Source organism: Ammodytes marinus (genome assembly GCF_949987685.1).
Source record: "Ammodytes marinus genome assembly, chromosome: 1".
NCBI lineage: Eukaryota > Metazoa > Chordata > Actinopteri > Uranoscopiformes > Ammodytidae > Ammodytes > Ammodytes marinus.
The window spans coordinates 1,824,368-1,843,008 of record NC_137230.1 but is presented as its reverse complement, the minus strand read 5'-3'; the positions used below and the strand labels follow the sequence as shown (position 1 = coordinate 1,843,008).

The window sequence follows — 18,641 nt, the reverse complement described above, 5'->3', positions numbered from 1 at the left end:
TTGTGATACTGGGGCGTGGACAGTTGGATCCACCCTGCTGCTCTGTGTGCAACTCCTCTTATTTATTGCAGCACATTTTGGCTGTGACTTTGGCAGCAACGAAACAACACAAAACAGGAAGCATATCCTCACTATGGAGTCAAGCATCGTTGAGTTTGACCATTTCTATCACTGCTGTCATTGTTCATGTCAGCTTACGTAGCCGTTTTGTGTAGCTTTGGTCAGGCATCGATGATTGGCCAGTCAAATGTGTTTTATTCAAGGCTAATTACAGGTAAATACTAGCAGCAGAACAACATATGTTGTAAGCCCCAGCTCTCTTCTGTCAGTTCCACCAGTGTAAGGGGTTAGTGGAGGTCTTGAGTGCAGCTTGTGGTGAGTTCAAGCTGGGCAGGTCAGCATGAAAAATCAATGAATGCCAGATGCTCCCCTGACCTAAAACTTCATCAGAAACACATGTCTGGTAAGGTGTGCCTCTTCCACAGAACACTGCACTCTTTGCTCTCTTCCTCTTTTAACACCAGCAAGCTTGCATGAGATACCACAGATTACAGTGTCCGTTTAGAACTATTGTTAACATGTTTCTCTGCCATTTATTTTAAACTGTACAAAGTTCTCTAGATGGGTGTTGATCTGTTCCTATGTTCAGCACAACACCACACGTAGGACAGCTAATAGTTTTGGTTAAAGGCTTTGGTTAGGCCTGTGTGTGTGGTTGGGCCTGTGTGTCTGAGCAGACTTCCTGTGTGAGTCCTAAATAGGAGTATACCTTTAGTGTACTATGTCATGTCGCAGTGCACAGTTATTATAGTCAGCTGAGCCCTGAGTCATATAAAGCTCTCCCTGCTGCTCTAGTGTATGGCTTTGGTCTGAGTTACACTGTAAGGGTTCCACCTAGAACCATCACTTTTTCCCATGTTCACCCATGTCAGAGTGAAAGGCATGCCCAGCCCAGGGTGCTCTCCTCTGGACTGCACAGGCAGGCTGCTCTGTGGTCAACTTAACCCAGATGCACTTTCACTCTATTGAAATGTGCTTTTAGAAAGTAAAGACACAGCATACAAAGTGAGAGGAGGTCTTTTCATGGCGTCCCTTCCCCTTGCAGCTCCTCTGCTGGTTACTAAGTTAAGACACACTTGCACTTACAGGGAAAGTAGAACAACAGTTAGATGACCTCCCACCTAATCCGCCAAAAAGATATCCTGTGGAAGTTCCTCTGACAGAAACAAAGGCAGTGAGTTGTCAGCGTTTAGCCACCATTCAGAATGAGCTTAAATCATAGATCTATATTGTATGTGTAGACAGTGACACACATTCTACATTTCGTGGCAGTCTGCAGTCAGCTATAATGTAGTCTGCCTGGATTCACAGCTGGTACATTAGAAACTTCTCAAACCACACCCTTCTATATATCTCTGACAACATATAACAATATATGTTAATATAATATGTTAACTGGCTCAACACTGAATCCATAAACCACTGTATCCAAGCTGACTACGGTGACACGCAGAGGACGACCGCGGGCTGGAATCGAACCCGGTTCCGCTGCTGGCCGAGGCCCATGGGGGGGACGCCCTACCAACTGAGCTAAGGGCGCCCCCTCATTCAAACATATTTTATCAAAAATCCAAACGTTTTGAGTATAGCGTAGACACAAGTAGAACTGGATAATGGCGGAGAGGGGATGGTTTGGCAGCCTGTGTGTTTATGTAGTATAAAGAATGGCAGCAGTCTGTTCCACTTTCTTTCTTCCTCTTTTAAATAAGATGAATTATTATGAATGTGTTTTGTGTTGCCTAGCAGCTTCTGATGTCACGTCCTTTATTTTGCACACTGATGCTGCCCTATTGGTCTGCATAGAAAACAGAGGTTATATGCTATCAATCACCTTGAAGACAAATAGTGATGGGACAAATTATTTTTTCTTTATTGATTTTGCTAATGGGCAGAGCCAATTGGCTTGATTTTCAGAAAACAGGGAAGTGGAATACAAGGTGAGAGCTGCTGTTCTTAACAGGCCTCTGGCCAGCTTCTCTTACTGCTTTTGTAATAACACTTGGCGGACTGGAGTTTGTGTTTTTTGATCACCGCACAACCTTGATCTGAGCTTAAAGTGATTGTACGGTACATTTCATCTTAGACCCTGTCACTCACATACTTAGTAGGAATCATTTATTTTATAGCATGATGTGGGGACTGGGGAGGGAAGCATTATTTTAGGAAATGTACACTTCCCTAGACCATTGTCACATATCTGTCGAACACCAGTAACATCATTTGTGTCATGTGACAAATGATGTTAAATCTGCTCTCAGTGCAACCCATAGCGGTTGTGTCAAACGCCATTGTTTTTACATTGACTCTGGATAAATATTTTGTATTTCCCAATTTAAAACATAAAAATAAAGCAGCATTGCAAATTTAGGAAATAAATGTTGTAGGCCTACACTAGTACCCTTGTCCAACCAGACCATCGTACTTCATTTCATTTGTACAGAAGGTCTGGAACATGGACATATAAAGAAATGGACACCGGATTGAAACACGGCGCTCATTCATTCCTATGAAAGCTGCTCATTGGCGCAGGGAAGCAACAAGGAAGTATAAATGCGGAAATACCATGCGGTCCAGAAGCATGACGTAGCAGCATTATGGACCTATCAAGAAAGAGGGCGGCAAGCGTACTCGTTCTGTAGCATCCGTAGCATCTAGCATTGTAAGCTAAAGGTTTAAGCAAGCACAGTTGTATTGCTTACCGACCATGGTCGTATAAGTCACTAACCCCCGGATGATTCGCTATATGTGATCTTTGAATTACACTCCGTTTTTGTAAAGTAATACAGTGGTGAACAAGTTCTAAACGGAGATTCCTCCAGCCATAACTAGTGGACTAGCGCTATTTTGATAGCGTGTGTTACATCTTTATAGGTCCTACAAATCCCTCTGCGACTCAAAGTGTTAAAAAGTCACCAAAATGCCTAAAAACTATCAACGTCCTTCATGTTAAGTAAAGGGAAAACCTCAGACACAAGAAGTTAATAGAGCCGTGCACTGAGCATGGACCTATAGAGAAAGAACTGAGCCCTCTCGGAGGCCGGGCCGAAAACCGAAACATTTGTTTCACTACGACTCTGTTCAGCTCTGCCCACGGCTGCCCACCCCTCCTCCTCCCTCGAAAACCAACTGAAAGCCGTTAAAAGCCGTTGGGCTAATAAACCGCTTGAGGTGGCGTTTTGAAATGAAAAAACTTCAGTTTTATTAGTACATGGTCTAAAGATAAGTATAAGCCTATGATTGATATTCAGAAATTTTTTGCGGAGACACAATCTTGTTCGCCGCATGTATTGGTGTGGACAGGGAAATCTGCCTACGGACCGCATGAAAATAAGCTCCACCCCCCTGCCCCATTCATAGCATGCAGTACCAATGGATTGGCCACATGTCCATGCTGATGTCCATGCTGGCTGCTCGGAGAAGGCACAGTCCTGGGGGCCTGGTCTGGAACTGCTTTATTGGCAAACAAACAAACTAGCTAGAGCCTAACGTTTAGTTATTTGGATGAGAAAGGTTGTTGGCGTCCATACTTTCCCGAGCAGATGCACTGGAACACAGACAGGTCGGAACTCTGAACTACCAAGTCGGAAATCTCCGAGTTCCGAGTATAAAGGAACGCAGCATTCAACTGAAACTGGCGTGCGACTTCGACGTCATCGTTCTCAGCCACTCGCTCTGTTCGCTGATTGGACAGCCAAAAGTCTGGCTGGAGAAGGAACCCATGAATACACCACAGCCCCAGACTGACTACTGAAGTGAAATTAAAATTGAGCGGAAGTAGGTAGGCGGGCGGAGCCAGGCTACTACATTAGCGTGCTGTTTTCAAAATAACTTAATAGTTGAAATAATAAATACAATGGGTTTTCCCCTTGAAAATGACTAAATGCCTTTTTCCAGAGGTCAAAGACAGTAACAGTGTGGCACTTCTGTAAACTTACTGAAACTCTCCTGGGCCATCACTCTCATCCATCAAACTTTTCTCTGCACTGTCTCAGCTGTTCATACCGTTAGATAGGTTGTGTTGCCACGTGATTTGGAGTCTTAATCTTTTCTAGCTTTGCACAGCACTTCTTTCTGTTCATTGTCCCTGTACCTGAATCCTAAATATCTCCATAGAACAGCGCTGCTTTTATTTTCGCCACCAGTTCAATGTCGGCTTGCTCCTTCAAAGTCGGCTTGCTCCTGCTCGTTTACTCTCCCCTGCCTGTATGCTGTAGTCACATGTGGCACACACAGAGCAGCTGATCAGAGAGAAATGCTTGGAGACACATGTGCACATTTATTAACATTTTTTGCTGCCCCCTAGTGGCCAGAGTGAGCATTTTGGTTATTTCTTTAAAAATTCACAGGAATGGGCTAGACTTACCCTCCGTTCCGAATCGCATACTTTCTACTATATAGTATGTAGAAAAAAGATTTAGGATGTCCCGATTCTTGTGGCCAGATTTAGGATGGTTAGAAGTACCCGGATGTCCTACTTCATCCGGCCAAGATTGTTAGTGTTGAAAACAGCATCCTATTTGGGCGATTCTGACCCACAATCTGGTGTGCACGTGAAGTGACGTCACATCGACGAAGCCTCCATATGAAAACAAACAGGGATGCGACGGATATAAAAGCAAGAGGCAAGATCAAGGCGCAATGTTATGATGAAATAAAAGAGTAAAAGTATGTCCCAATAGTATGCCTACTGCATCCCAACTAGATTAGTTTTATCGTCGGATGTAGTGTGTAGAATAGAAAAAAAGAAAGAGTATGCGATTCGGAACGCAGGGTTACTTTTTTTTAACATACTCAGAAATGTATGCTCGGGCCGGATTAACTCATCTCACGGGCCGGGCCGTATGTTTGACACCCCTTGTCTACACCATACGTTCTGTGCACCTCCATGTTACATTTTACAACTTTTGACTAAAAAGTTAAATGTAAAATGATGTGATCCTACTTGATAAAGCTATAGTGTGATGCACAGACTTTTTGTCAGATTTTATAATGTGATGGTATAGCTAACAATGAAATCAATACCTCAGCCCTATTCTAGTACAGGCTTAATGTGTAATACTAATTAGTTACAATGACAAAGGGAAAGTGAGACAGTGTGCACCCTGCTAGTATGATGCCTTTTTTTTTACTTCCAAAGATTATTTTTGAAAGATAGAGAGACAGAGATGAAATGGGTCAGAGAGGGGAATGACAGGCAGAGAACAACCTCTCTATGCGGGTCTCTAACCTCTACACCACGAGCGCCCCCGAGTGCTATGTGTTTTGAGTGTGCTTTCCTTCCCTGTATCATTGCAGGGTGTGAAAGAGGAACCAGCCCAGAGCAAAGAGCCTAGGTTCCTGGGGAAGGCTGGCTGGGTGAAGAAGGCCCCAGGCAGGCTGTTGGCCAGCTATAAGGACCGCTACATCCATGTGGAGAAGACAGAGATGGTGGTGTATGAAAATGAGGTATGCTCACATTTCTGCCACATGTGATGCCTCCCTGCTCATAATTGGAATGAGAGAGTTGCAGTGAATGTACCCATGCTGTGTGTTGCAGGACCTGCACAACTGTTTAGAGAGACTTGACCTGGAGAACTATGAGAAGTGTCATGAACTAAAGAGCCCCTTTAAGAAGAAGCACAGACTGATTCTGATTCGATCCCCCAAGTCTGGAAATAAGGTGAGTTCATAAATGCTTTGGGTGAAAATACAACTTTGTGTAACTGTTAAATCAGTGATTCTTGAGAAGTGGGACAAAACAGGGTGCAATGTTGAAAAAATACAAACCCTATGTTTAGGCAAATTAAATTACATGTATGTATCCAACATATACTAAGCTGAGCTAAGCTCTGAAACAACCTCCCAGCTTTTGTTTTTTTACCGTCATTGGCCTATCACCACCGTCAGATGTCAACTCAACAAATGGAATGTATCTATTAGCCATTTGGTTTTTCTGTTGATGATAGGTGCTAATATGAACTACTTCAGGAAAATAAAATGATCAAAAAATTTCAAATAACTTCTTCGGAAATTGTAAGTCGGTGTTGACATATCATGGTTGTGACACAGGACTTTCAAGATTCGGAATGTAAAATATTCTAAAACTACAACACTTATCAGAGCCTGTCTGACTCTAATGTACTCTGCAGAGGTATAATTTGACAAGAGGTCCTTGTGACAGCTGCCCCTTATTTCGCATGATTTTATTAAATTTTACATAATGAAATGTCTGACGGTGTTGACTTACAGTAAAGTAGTCCCACCACTTAGACTTTTTATAAAACATGAATGTGTTGAAGAAAAACTGTTTTTATTGATGTGAGAGATTATTTAGTGTTGCTTTTGATGAAAAAAACTCTTTACCTTTTTAATAGTTTTTTTTTATATGAAAGATTGAAACCTTCTCTGAGGACACACTGTTTTGGACGTTGTGAGAAGATAACTACAATCTACATCATAAATCTACAATTTTAAATATTTTTAGTTTTAAACATAACAGCAGTTACATATGGAAGACAGCCTTTTGTCCCGGTTCTCAAGAATCACTGAAATCCAACATACGTATGCCATGGAGAGATAATGAAATCATGCAGTACGCCCAGTACACACAGCACATACTCTGATCAACACTGTCAACTACTACTTCCTCATAGTTGAGGTAGTGTTTTTACATTCATAGCATTTCTACTCTCCATCCTCTGTACTGGCCACACTGTGTGTGTGTGTGTGTGTGTGTGTGTGTGTGTGTGTGTGTGTGTGTGTCAAATGTACATATGACATTTACATATAACACTCTCTTTAATTGTGCTAGAACAACGCCAAAAAGAAGAAGCTAATATCACTGTTGTGTGGTATAGAAACAGGATGTGTACAAAGTCTGATCTCTGAAAACTAGGGCTGTAACGATACAAAAACTCACGATTCGATTTGTATCACGATTTTTGACCCACAATTCGATACATATAACGATTTTTGAAATTTCAAAAGCATTTTATTTAAATAACATTTATAATAACATTAAACTTAATGCAACATTTAATAACACATAATCTGAAAAGATTTGAACACGAAGAACAATATAAGCAACATGAATAAATAAATAACCAAAGATATAACATTTCTCTCTTCTGTCACAAAATCATTCTGTTGAAAAATAAAAAAATATTAACTCATGTTTACATAACTCTGCTGTAAACCACAAATCAAGTTAGAAAACAAATAAACACTTAACAGCTACAGCTTCCTTCACCAAACCTTTGATCCAAAACTTAAGCATAAAAAAAACCTACTCACACCGAGATGTGGGATCGTGGCTCTGTGTATCGCGATTCTCGGTTCGATACACATATCGTTACAGCCCTAGTGAAAACAGAAGTCATGGAGTTTAGTCATGTGGTGTGAACGACTTGCGGACAGATAATCTATAATAATAATTGAAGGCAACATTTTGACTTGTTTTCTATTCCAGAGCTGCACTTATCAATATGGCATATTAACATTAGAACAAATGATTATGTGTAGTGAGTGACATATTAAAGGTAGAACTTTTGAAAACAAGTAAATAACACATTTTCATCTTACAAACAAAAAGTTGAATTCATAAACACACCAATATTATCTCAGTCAAAACAGCCTGAATGTGCACTACACTCTACTTTTCACCACACATACATATGTGTTGTTGTTGTGGGTTGTTGTCACTTCCTCATTGAGGTTAGATTTAACGTTTGTGCCCTGGCTCTTAACACATTTAGTGAATATTTTTTTCCACAAGAGGCTTAGCAAAATATCTGTGGCACACCCTAGAATAATACCTATAGGGACAGCTGCTACAGCCTTCCCGGGCTGGATCTACAGCAGTACAGTGGGAAGGGCACATCCGCATGCTTTCATTTGTCTCTGTCTGTGGATAAGGGAAGGGTTGGTATTGCTCCTTAGGGCTAGTTTACTTCTTCTATCATTTTATATTTCCTGATCTAAATCACAAAAAACTTTGACATCATTTTATTTAATACAGAAAAGTTGAGCAGTTTGGCATAGCCTATTTTGTGAAATATAACAAAGGTTAGAACGTGTTTATAATAACCAGAATAATTGTTTGGTGACTGTACCAAGAAAAGATACCCCCTCCCCCACATCAAGAGCCAAAGGAAATGTAAAAGAGGATACTGTTAATAGCAAAGCAATGTAGATGTACAATCATATGAAAAAGTTTGGGAACCCCTCTCAGCCGGCATTATAATTGACTCTGCTTTCACAAAAAAAAGATAAAAGTGGTATGTCTTTAATTTACCAGGAACAGCTAAGTACTGGGATGTTTTCCAAACAAAGATTTTTTGAAAATCAGTATTTGGTTGTATGAAATAAAATAAAATGTGAAAAACTGGCTGTGCAAAAATATGGGTACCCTTGTGGTTTTGTTGATTTTAATGCCTGTAACAGCATGTAAAACTGGTGATTTTAAACGCAAAGTTGGTTGGATTATGTTGTTAAGCCTTGAACCTCATAGAATTGTCTGTTTAATCATGAGAAAATGTATTTTAGGTGCCTAAATGCAAGTTGCACTTCGCTTTGACTCTCTGCTGAAGTGAGACAGAATGGGATCATCAAAACAGCTCCCAAAAGATCTTAAAAACAAAGATTATTCATTGTCATGGTTTAGGGGAAGGCTACAAGAAGCTTTCCCAAAGGTTTCAATTGTCAATTTCTACTGTAAGGAACGTTGTCAGGGAATGGAAGGACACAGGCACAGTTGCAGTTAAACCCAGGTCTAGCAGACCAAGAAAAGTACAAGAGCGGCATATGCGGCGGATTGTGAGAATGGTTGCACACAACCCAAAGATCACCTCCAAAGACCTGCAAGAACATCTGGCTGCAGATTGTGTATCTGTACATGGTTCTACAATTCAGTGCAATTTGCACCAAAACATCTATATGGCCGGGTGATGAGAAGGAAGCCCTTTCTGCGCCCACGCCACAGATACAGTTGCATGGAGTATGCAAAAGCTCATTTAGACAAGCCAGCTTCATATTGGAAGAAAATGCTTTGGACTGATGAGACAAAAATTAAGTTATTTGGTCTTTATAAAAAGCAGATGTTTTGGTGCAAATTGCGCTGAATTGTTGAACGATATACAGATACACAATCTGCAGCCAGATGTTCTTGCAGGTCTTTGGAGGTGATCTGTGGGTTGTGTGCAACCATTCTCACAATCCTCCACCTATGCCGCTCCTGTTTTTTTCTTGGTTTGCCATGCCTGGGTTTAACTGCCACTATGCCTGTGTCCTTCCATTTCCTGACAACGTTCCCTACAGTCGAAATTGACAATTGAAACCTTTGGGAAAGCTTCTTGTAGCCTTCCCCTAAACCATGACAATGAACAATCTTTGTTTTTCAGATCTTTTGGGAGCTGTTTTGATGATCCCATTCTGTTTCACTTCAGCAGAGAGTCAAAGAGAAGTGCAACTTGCATTTAGGCACCTAAAATACATTTTCTCATGATTAAACAGACAATTATATGAGGTTCAAGGCTTAACAACATAATCCAACCAACTGTGTGTTTAAAGTCATCAGTTTTACATGCTGTTACAGGCATTAAAATCAACAAAACCACAAGGGTACCCATATTTTTGCACAGCCAGTTTTTCACATTTTATTTTATTTCATACAACCAAATACTGCTTTTCAAAAAATCTTTGTTTGGAAAACATCCCAGTACTTAGCTGTTCCTGGTAAATTAAAGACATACCACTTTTATATTTTTTTTGTGAAAGCAGAGTCAATTATAATGCCGGCTGAGAGGGGTTCCCAAACTTTTTCATATGACTGTATCAGCCACTCCCACAGATGCTCTCAGCTCTGTCTGTTTTTTTTCTGTTTTGGGTAATTCTTTTGATTTCCTGGCCGTTAAACCCCGCTGGCATCAGTTAAGGAGTCTCATCATCTCACTCAGGGGTTGATATAGATCCAGCCCGAGCTAGATATTAGACTAACATTTACTAACATGTTTGGCAAATGTCATTCCTAATAAGTTACTGCGGTGGTCACAGCTTGTATGGCTAGAGTAGCTAAAAAAACGTATACAACATTAGAATGTATCGGCCCAATGGCTTTAGGGTTAAGATTGGGCCCATAAATCAGTCGGGGACATTTGAAGCGTTTCTCTCTCCCCCGTATACTGTTGCCTCTCCACATGTTACAAATGCCTAAAATGCCACAAAATATGTAATACAGTGTTGCAATACAGTGTGGACAACTCTTTTGTGTGTGTGTGTGGGTGAGACAGAAAGAGAGAGGAATACATACTGTTTCACAAACATAAGTTTAGTTAAGTTCATTCCTTTTTGATAAGGTGGGAAGTGAGTGTTTGATCCTGCACATGTAGCATGCACAGTCTAACACATGAATGAGAGACTGGGTATTGGCAGCGTTATGAGTATCAGCGAACAGAGGGAGTGGCTGAGAACAATGAAGTGCGGCAGTTTAATTTGCAGAAGCCGGTGCATGATGTAGTGAGAAAGTTAGATCAGACAACATAAGTTGTATAAAGTTTAAGCATGAGAGTTTAATTCAAATCAATGGTTTCTCGCAAGGATATTTTCGTCGTGTACAGCCAGAGCTTACAGTACGAAAAGATACTCTTCAGGTGAAAACACAAGTTATTTAAACCATTTAGACAAAGCAACAACCACATGACACCATCTTTGTCATGTGATTGGTTTACACTTAAACAATAGACAGGAGTCCTAAATAACACCGCAGGGTGTGTCTGAGGATGGGGGGGGAGGGGGAGACAGTCTGAAGACAATAGGCTGCGTGTAGGTGTGGAATACACATAGTACGTGAAGAGGGGGGATTTAGAGATTTCTAAATGCAGACACTGTTAAAACAGCAACAGTTTACAATGTTTCCTATTGCAGATATAAGCATTCTATCATTTGATATCATATGCAATATTTGCCGTTACAATGACATACGTCACGACCAAACGTTATGCGATTGGTTGGCAGATCCAGAGTGGCACTGGGCAGATCCAATAGTTTTAAACTTCAACAGACAACCGCCTCCAAGTGAGTGTATGTTTGTCAATTGAGCGATTCCAGACCTTCTGTACAAGTGAAATGAAGTACAATGGTCTGGTAGGACCAGGCTACGTTTGGAGAGCATCAGGAGCAAAAGGCCAGCTGATCCTATGTTGCTGTGCATAGTTGAGTTGCTTGACCTTGTTTCCATGTTGGAGGTCTGGCTTTTTGACTGAAACTCTTCCATGAAGACCACTTCTGGCCAGACTTGTCCGGACAGTAGATGGGTGTATCAGGGTCAAACTGCTTTCTCTCAGTTCTGAGCTGAAGTCGCTATTGGACATCTTCAGATTTCTAAGGGAAATAAGCTTGATGTGTTTTTCATCTGCTGCACTAAAGCCCCTTTTACACAGAGATTGTGGCATATTGACGGAACAACAGTGTGCCAATATGCCGGCTCTGCTTGGTTCTGTGTTATTTACACAGAACCAAGCAAAGCCGGCATTCTGGCGCATCAGTGTGACAATTTATACAGCGTTACACATTCCGGAATGAAAGAGGAGTGCTGTAAGCAGCGTCAGGTGACTGAAATAATGTGTGTAGATAAACTCAGGCTGCTGGATAATAATCGTGGCGGCGATCCGGACACAGCCTAGCTTAGCTTAGCCTAGCTTTGCCACTTCATTGAAAATGTTCCCCCTGGCAGAAATACACTCATAAACTCTGAAAAATTAAGTGTGGGGGAGGAAGAAGGGCTTTGAGCGGACCTTATAATCAGACAGTTTAACCGCCGTTCCTTTACTTTGGTGATTTTTACGGGACATCGTGCTGCCGTGATTCATGTTAAACATTTACATTACTCCTTATGTGATATTGCTAAACTATTTATCGTCCTTCAACTGCTTACATGGTCGCATGTTTAGAACGTAGGCTATGGAACGTCACACTGTTCCGCATCAACAAGCAGCCGCATTTATACAGAGAGGCGGAACAGATTGTGTCGGCAATCTTACTACCCCCCGAGGTAGTAAAATTCCCGGAACAATCTATTGCGCCTTTCTTCCCCCGTTCCGCAATGGTAGCATTTATACAGCAGGGCCAACGGCCGAAATGCCGGTATTTTCCCGGCTTTCACTGGCTGTGTAAAAGGGGCTTAGGTTTCCTTGGCCGACCACTGCGTCTACGATACTACACGTTGCCCGTTTCTTTGTGCTTCATCAAAAGAGCAGCACATCTTGAAACCCCAGTCTGCTTTAATATCTTTGTCTGGGAGAGCCCTCTCTTATCCAGTACAACTACCACTTAGCATTTTTTTAAATGGATACAAATAAACAATTATTATTTATATTTTTGAAAGCATTCTTAGTTTACAGCATTTTTTCACACCTGCCTAAAACTTTTGCACAGTACTGTATATACAGTATATTAATTGAACAGGTCCGAAATGTCCACTACTCAGTCATTAGTAATATTTAGACTTAGATTAGCTTCATGTTTATATAATATCTTAACACATTTTTAACAAATTGTTACACATTTTTACATGTAAATATCCACAATAGAATATAAAAAGTGTAAATAAACAAATAAATAAATAATCATTGAAAAACATCTGGTCAAAGCCCTTCTTCCTCCCCCTAAATAACAGTGCTGGCTTTGGAAAGAGGAACATACTCTCTAACACCTACTGTATGTTTTACCTCAGATGATCAACATTATTTTGGAATGACTGAGTCAATTCTCTGCAGGTCCAAGATGTAAAGTTCCAAGCCCAGACCTCAGAGGAGAAGGAGGCCTGGATCAAAGCGCTGAGCGATGGTGTCTGTCGAGCTAAGAACAAAGTTTTGGATGAGGTCATCATTGTTCAATCACATCACATACATTTAAGTATCTCTTCATCCATTTTTTTTTTTTTACACATTCAGCTAACAGCTGAAGCTCCCTCTTTTCACAGGTGAAGATTGATGAAGACAGTAATTTAGAGCATGTCACTCGAACAAGGCCCAAAGGGAACCGCAACCGTCGCCCACCAACCAGGATACACATGAAAGAGGTTTGTGTGTGTGTGTGTGTGGGCATGCACGTGTTTGTGTCTTTGCATGTGTGTGTGTGTGTGTGTGAGAGGAGATAATCCATTCATCTCTGCCAGGTTAGGAGGGCTGCACCATATCAGGAAAACATGCGGGGTGCCATTATGTTGTGAATATTGCCATGAGTATATAACTTGCGGTAATAAAACAAATACCTAATTAACACATACCTGGGTTCACTGCCTACATAGACCCCAGTCATTAAGTAGCCTATCTATATTTATACCCATAGCCCAGGCGTAACAAAGCACATCAGTTAAAGCTGTGGTGGAGGATTTGGGGAGAAAATGGCAGTTGGGATAGAGATTCGAATCCAAATACCTCAACCGCTCCACTTGTTCTCTTTGGTCCCTCCCCTATGATCCCTCCCTGACACATTCTACACCAACAATGTTGTGCCAAAGTGAATGGACAGTCCCAACAGCCAATAAGAACAGAGAATCAGAGCCTCGCTCCGATTGGTCAAAGTGTACAGCTCATGTTAGTTTTGACCAATCAGAAATCACATACCCCAGCTTTAAGTGTGAGCCAGTTGTTGAGTTCGGTGCCTTCACCACATTGGCATTGTTCATCATGTTGATACAAACTGAATGTCTGTAAGTCACTCAGGAAAAGAGTTATGCTAAATGGCTAAACTAAATCATATCATCAATATCATCAATTTGCAAGTAAATTATATATTGTACATTTGATATACAGTACTACATGTACTATTACTAAATATGTGTGTATATATATTAGTGGTGGGCCGTTATCGGCGTTAACGTGCTGCGTTAACGCCAGACTCTTATCGGCGATAAAAAAAATATCGCCGTTAATCTCTTATTCCACCTCCTGTTCGGCTCAGGGGAGATGGTTCCCTCCAGGCAGGGGTGGACTGGCCATCTGGCATACCGGGCATCGTCCCGGTGGGCCGGCAGGCATTTTGGGCCGGGCCGGGTCCAAAAAAAAAAAAAAAAAAAAAAAATTAAAAATCTTTTTTTTTTTTTTTTTTATGGACCCTCGGCTGTGTGACTCGGCCCGGCCCGGCCAAGTCACACAGCCGAGGGCCGAGGTACCTTCCCTCTCGGGAGTGCCGTGGACATATAAATGTGCGTGCAGGCTGTCAACTTCACCTAAAAGTTAAATAAAACTTTGTCCCAGGCCATTACTCATTATGAATGGTTCTAGGCTGGGCCTGGCCCAAACACACACACAGCAGAGGGCCGCCCATTCAGAGGCTGCATTGAATTGTATTATCACGAATTCAACTTCTACTCGGTAATTATGAGCATCTGACGATGGTCAGTTACGTTCAGGGCCGTCGGACGGCGGATAGGCTTGGGGGGCCCAAGGCAGAGGGGGGCTGCACTCAAAAAGTAAAAACGTTTTTTTTTAAATAATTTTTTTTTTTTTTACTGGCTCAATATAGGCCCCTGATCTTTGAAGGCCCGACAAATGTTATTTAGGGGAGAAAAAAAAACAGATATCAGGGGCCTTTCATTCGTCAGTAAATTTGTTATTTTTTAATTAACATTGTTCAGGGCTACGAAGATCAGGGGCCTATATTGGGCCATTAAAAAATACAAACGAAGGTAAAAAAAATCCCGAAGCTGACTGGATTTTTTAAACATGTACATTTCTTCTTTCTGCTTTTTGGTCATTCTGTGTCTATAAATTATTCCAGAAAATAGTACTAAATAGCTTACATAGGAAATAGTTGATTTAGCCTTAGTTTTCTCCTCAAAGTGCACCAGATTGATGAATTTTACTTTAACATTTCAAAAAAAATCTTCCGGGGGAGCATTCCCCCGGACCCCCCTCTAGAAGGTCCAGGGTCCACGACACAGTCTCCCAAATTCCTGTGAGAAACACTGTGCGTGTGCATGTTTACTAAGAGTCATTAGACCAGGGGTTGTGTTCAAGTACGCGTAATGATTTGGTCATTCATCAATAGAAACATTGTGTTGTTATCTGGCTCAGAGAGGGACTAGTCACTCATACGTTTTGGACTATAGACAAACATAGCTTTTACATGTTTGTGTTGTAAGACCGCCTCTCAGAGGGCCCATCAGGACTTCCTGTATAGGGGCCCAGCATTTGGTGCAATGCTCCTGCCTCCGCATATCGTATAAATAATCATGGTGGGCTGCCATGGCCAAAAATGCCAGGGCCGATTTTTTGTCCCAGTCCAGCCCTGCCTCCAGGGCCGATGGCTGTTCGCCGTCAGGGTGAACCCCCTTCCGTGTGTTCTCTGGTCGGGTAATAATAGCCGGGGGCCGTTGTTGACACTTGAGGAGCCTTTATTGCAGGAGCGAAGCTTCTCTCACACACCCGCCGCTCTCTCTCTCCATCACTTGCCCACGACACACACCACCTGGCTGCAGGATCGCTAATGTAACACTCAGCGCCAAACCCCCTTCACAAATCTGTCTATTCAATGTTTACTTATGAATGTATGCATGTACGTAACTCTGACATGTACATAACTTAATTTATTGTTAATAATATGGTCTGTTTATAAATTCGGCATATGATTTAAAGCATCTAAAAGCACGTAATCATGTTAAACGTTTACTGTTTTTAAGTTATTAATGCCACTCGCTCCCGCAGATACACAGCAGAGGGAGGTCTTATATTCAGCCATTGCTAAAGGGAGTGTTATATTATGGAACGGCCGCTGTGGTACGAAATTCCAGTCTCAACAATGTTTCCTACACGCAATTATAACTCTAGCGTCTACAGGCCGTTGTTTTCATGTAGTGTAACTTGTGTAATGTGTTACATTATTCAGCTGTTGCCGTGATGTCGGCTAACGCTGATGCTAATGATAACTAGCTCTCCGTCGCACAATAGACTGTAGGTTGGTGTTGCAGCCAGCTGTTAGGTGAAGCGCTGTCCCACAGGTAAAAGCCATGGACCTATAAAGCCTGTCCAATATTCACTCTAGTCCAGCTTCTTGAAAAGTTTATAAGGACTTTATTATTTATGTAAAAATAATATTTAATGTTTCACTTGAAGCACAAAATTAATGGCTTTATTTTCTGTTATAGCCTATACCCAACAAATTAGTTTTTTCGTTTTTTTTAAGCACAAAAAACAGTGCAATGTTGTGATTTTTAGCCTTATATCTGATTAAATCATTAGAATATTATTTGTTTGCAATAATTAGACACTCGTTCTGATGACGAAATGAAAGCCACCTGGCTTGAGAAACACGTTCTCAAAGACTTACTTTGAGTCATTATTTAGGGAGCACACACATATTATGAATGAATTCAAATGAGCCATTTTAATCTAGATTCATCTAGATTAATTCCAAAATTCAATGAGATTAATCTAGATTAAAAAAATTAATCTATGCCCACCTCTAATACATATATATAGGGGAGAACGGGGTAATCTGAGCCACTTTTTACATTTGCTCCCCTTTAAGCGAGCTAAAATGATTTATCACTGAAATTTACACATTTCCCATTAATTCAGGATGTTTCCTAGAAATGGGCATTAGCAGAATTTTTTCAAGACAAAGGGCAGTGAAAATATGATTGTTTTAAAAAAAGTTGTCATGTGGCTCACTTTACCCCAGCTGTGGGGTAAACTGAGACAGACCAGAAAAATCAAGGGGGTAAAGTGAACCAGCTGGGGGTAAACTGATCCACTTACTTTTTCCACTCTGAGGCCCTGTTCTCACGGCAACACGAAACGGTGCAAACGCGGAAAAATTCCCGCGGTTGCACTATATCATGTACATGAAAACAGCAAACGCAGGCATGAAACCGCAAGTTTTTGAGATCTCCTCCCAGGGAGGATTTTTTGGAAAACACAACGGTTTTGGTTTCTTGTAAACACCGAAACCATTTCCCCTGACAACGCTGACGTCACGGCTCCACTTCACGTATGCGTAGTCTATAACATTTGCTGTCAAAATACCCACACGCGACGCGAGTTATAAAGTTAGAAGACAACATAACATGCACGGTGTCTCCGCGGAACCATCACTGTGATCAGCGGAGAGTGTCGTGCAGGGCTCAAATATAACACTTGCCAATTTAGTCTATAGTCTATTAGTAAGTTATTGATACCATGCAACCGCCACTTTGTCTGGGGAAAGATTTGTGCTCTGCCGGTTTTTCTAGCAAAATGAACGTGTGTAGCTTCTATATGCCAGGGACACAGCTCTCTCTACATTAAAAAACACTATCCATAGTTCGCAGCGGTTAAGTTACTGTTCAACAAAAGGAGCATTAAGGCTACGGCTTCACAGTAAAAGCATGTCACTGGCTAAAGATTAATAGCATTTCACTGGACAAACGTAAGTTGACTTTTATTTTGAAGTACACCTAACAGGAAAGATAGCCGCTCACAAAGCCCCTTCACTACCAGCATGTCTTCTATTTTCACGAGTTCAATGGGTGAAATAAGAGGACAGAAAGCTTGTCATTTACAATACTTGTAACCCCAAGCTTACACCAACCGCTTTATGAACGTTAGTGGCATTAATTTTCGGTTACAGTAAGGTTTTATGCATCAAATTGTACCGGAAAAGCTATCTACTACTACCTTGTACCGCCAACTGCTGGCATGGCATGCTTACTACAGCGATTTCGTCCCGTTTCCTCTGAAAACATGTGTACGAGTGAAGATGTCAGATAAATTGTGTCTGAACGGGGTTTTTTTTTAAACCAAAAACGGGAAAACTGTCACGTTTTCACCATGAGAACAGGGCCTGAAACTACCATAACAACACATATTGTTAGAATCCTGAAAGCTAGCCACACATTCCAGAACTAATGTCGGACTAGTAAAAGAATGATGGGGTTTGGTCAATTAAGCAAAGCAAATTTTCTGTAATTTTCAGTAACTCTGAACAAAATCAAATACAACATATTATAATTCAAAAGGTTTTAATAAGATTCAAATGAAAGATAGAACCAGTTAGATTAGAACACAGTCTGGGGGTCAGAACACAGGACCCTTAGAGCCAGCCTGTGTCTGGGGGTCAAAGCATAGGAAAATCAGAACCAGCGAGAACAGCCTGGGACTTAGTGGATTATAACATCAGCCTGTCATACTCTACAACTAGGCCTACTCTACATTCCAGCCCTGAAGGTTACAGGGAAAGATGAGAAGGTGCTCTTTCCCCAGGTCGTCTTCCTGGTGTATTTCCTTGGCATGATGGCTTTTCTACAATGTGTATGACATTAAAATAAAACACGTTATGTAATATTACATTAAAATATGTTTAAGACTAAACTTAACTTGTGTCTCATGGTGGGGGAAAGTGAGACAGTGTCTCACTTTCCCCCACAGCATTTGGCTCACTTTCCCCCACCACCACAATTTGAGAAAAAACTACCTCTCTTAGCATTTCAGGCTAATCTTTAGCTAATATCATCACATGGTTTTTATATGTTGGTAGATCATCAACACGTTTGATAGAAGTTTTTCTACGTGAATACATTTGCTTTGGCACAACAGTTGATTAAGTTGACAGCAAGAAAATTTACT

The 18,641-nt window shown here is 41.2% G+C and overlaps 1 protein-coding gene across 1 annotated transcript in view; it reads left to right on the top strand.

Moving 5' to 3' along the window:
• The window catches only part of plekho2 (pleckstrin homology domain containing, family O member 2), a 33,342-nt gene that overhangs the window by 6,553 nt on the left and 8,148 nt on the right, over positions 1-18,641 (top strand). The window contains exons 2-5 of the mRNA XM_080034524.1: positions 5,356-5,505; positions 5,597-5,719; positions 12,810-12,914; positions 13,016-13,114. Coding sequence (XP_079890650.1) covers positions 5,356-5,505; positions 5,597-5,719; positions 12,810-12,914; positions 13,016-13,114 — 477 coding nt within the window. The remainder of the gene's footprint in view (positions 1-5,355; positions 5,506-5,596; positions 5,720-12,809; positions 12,915-13,015; positions 13,115-18,641) is intronic.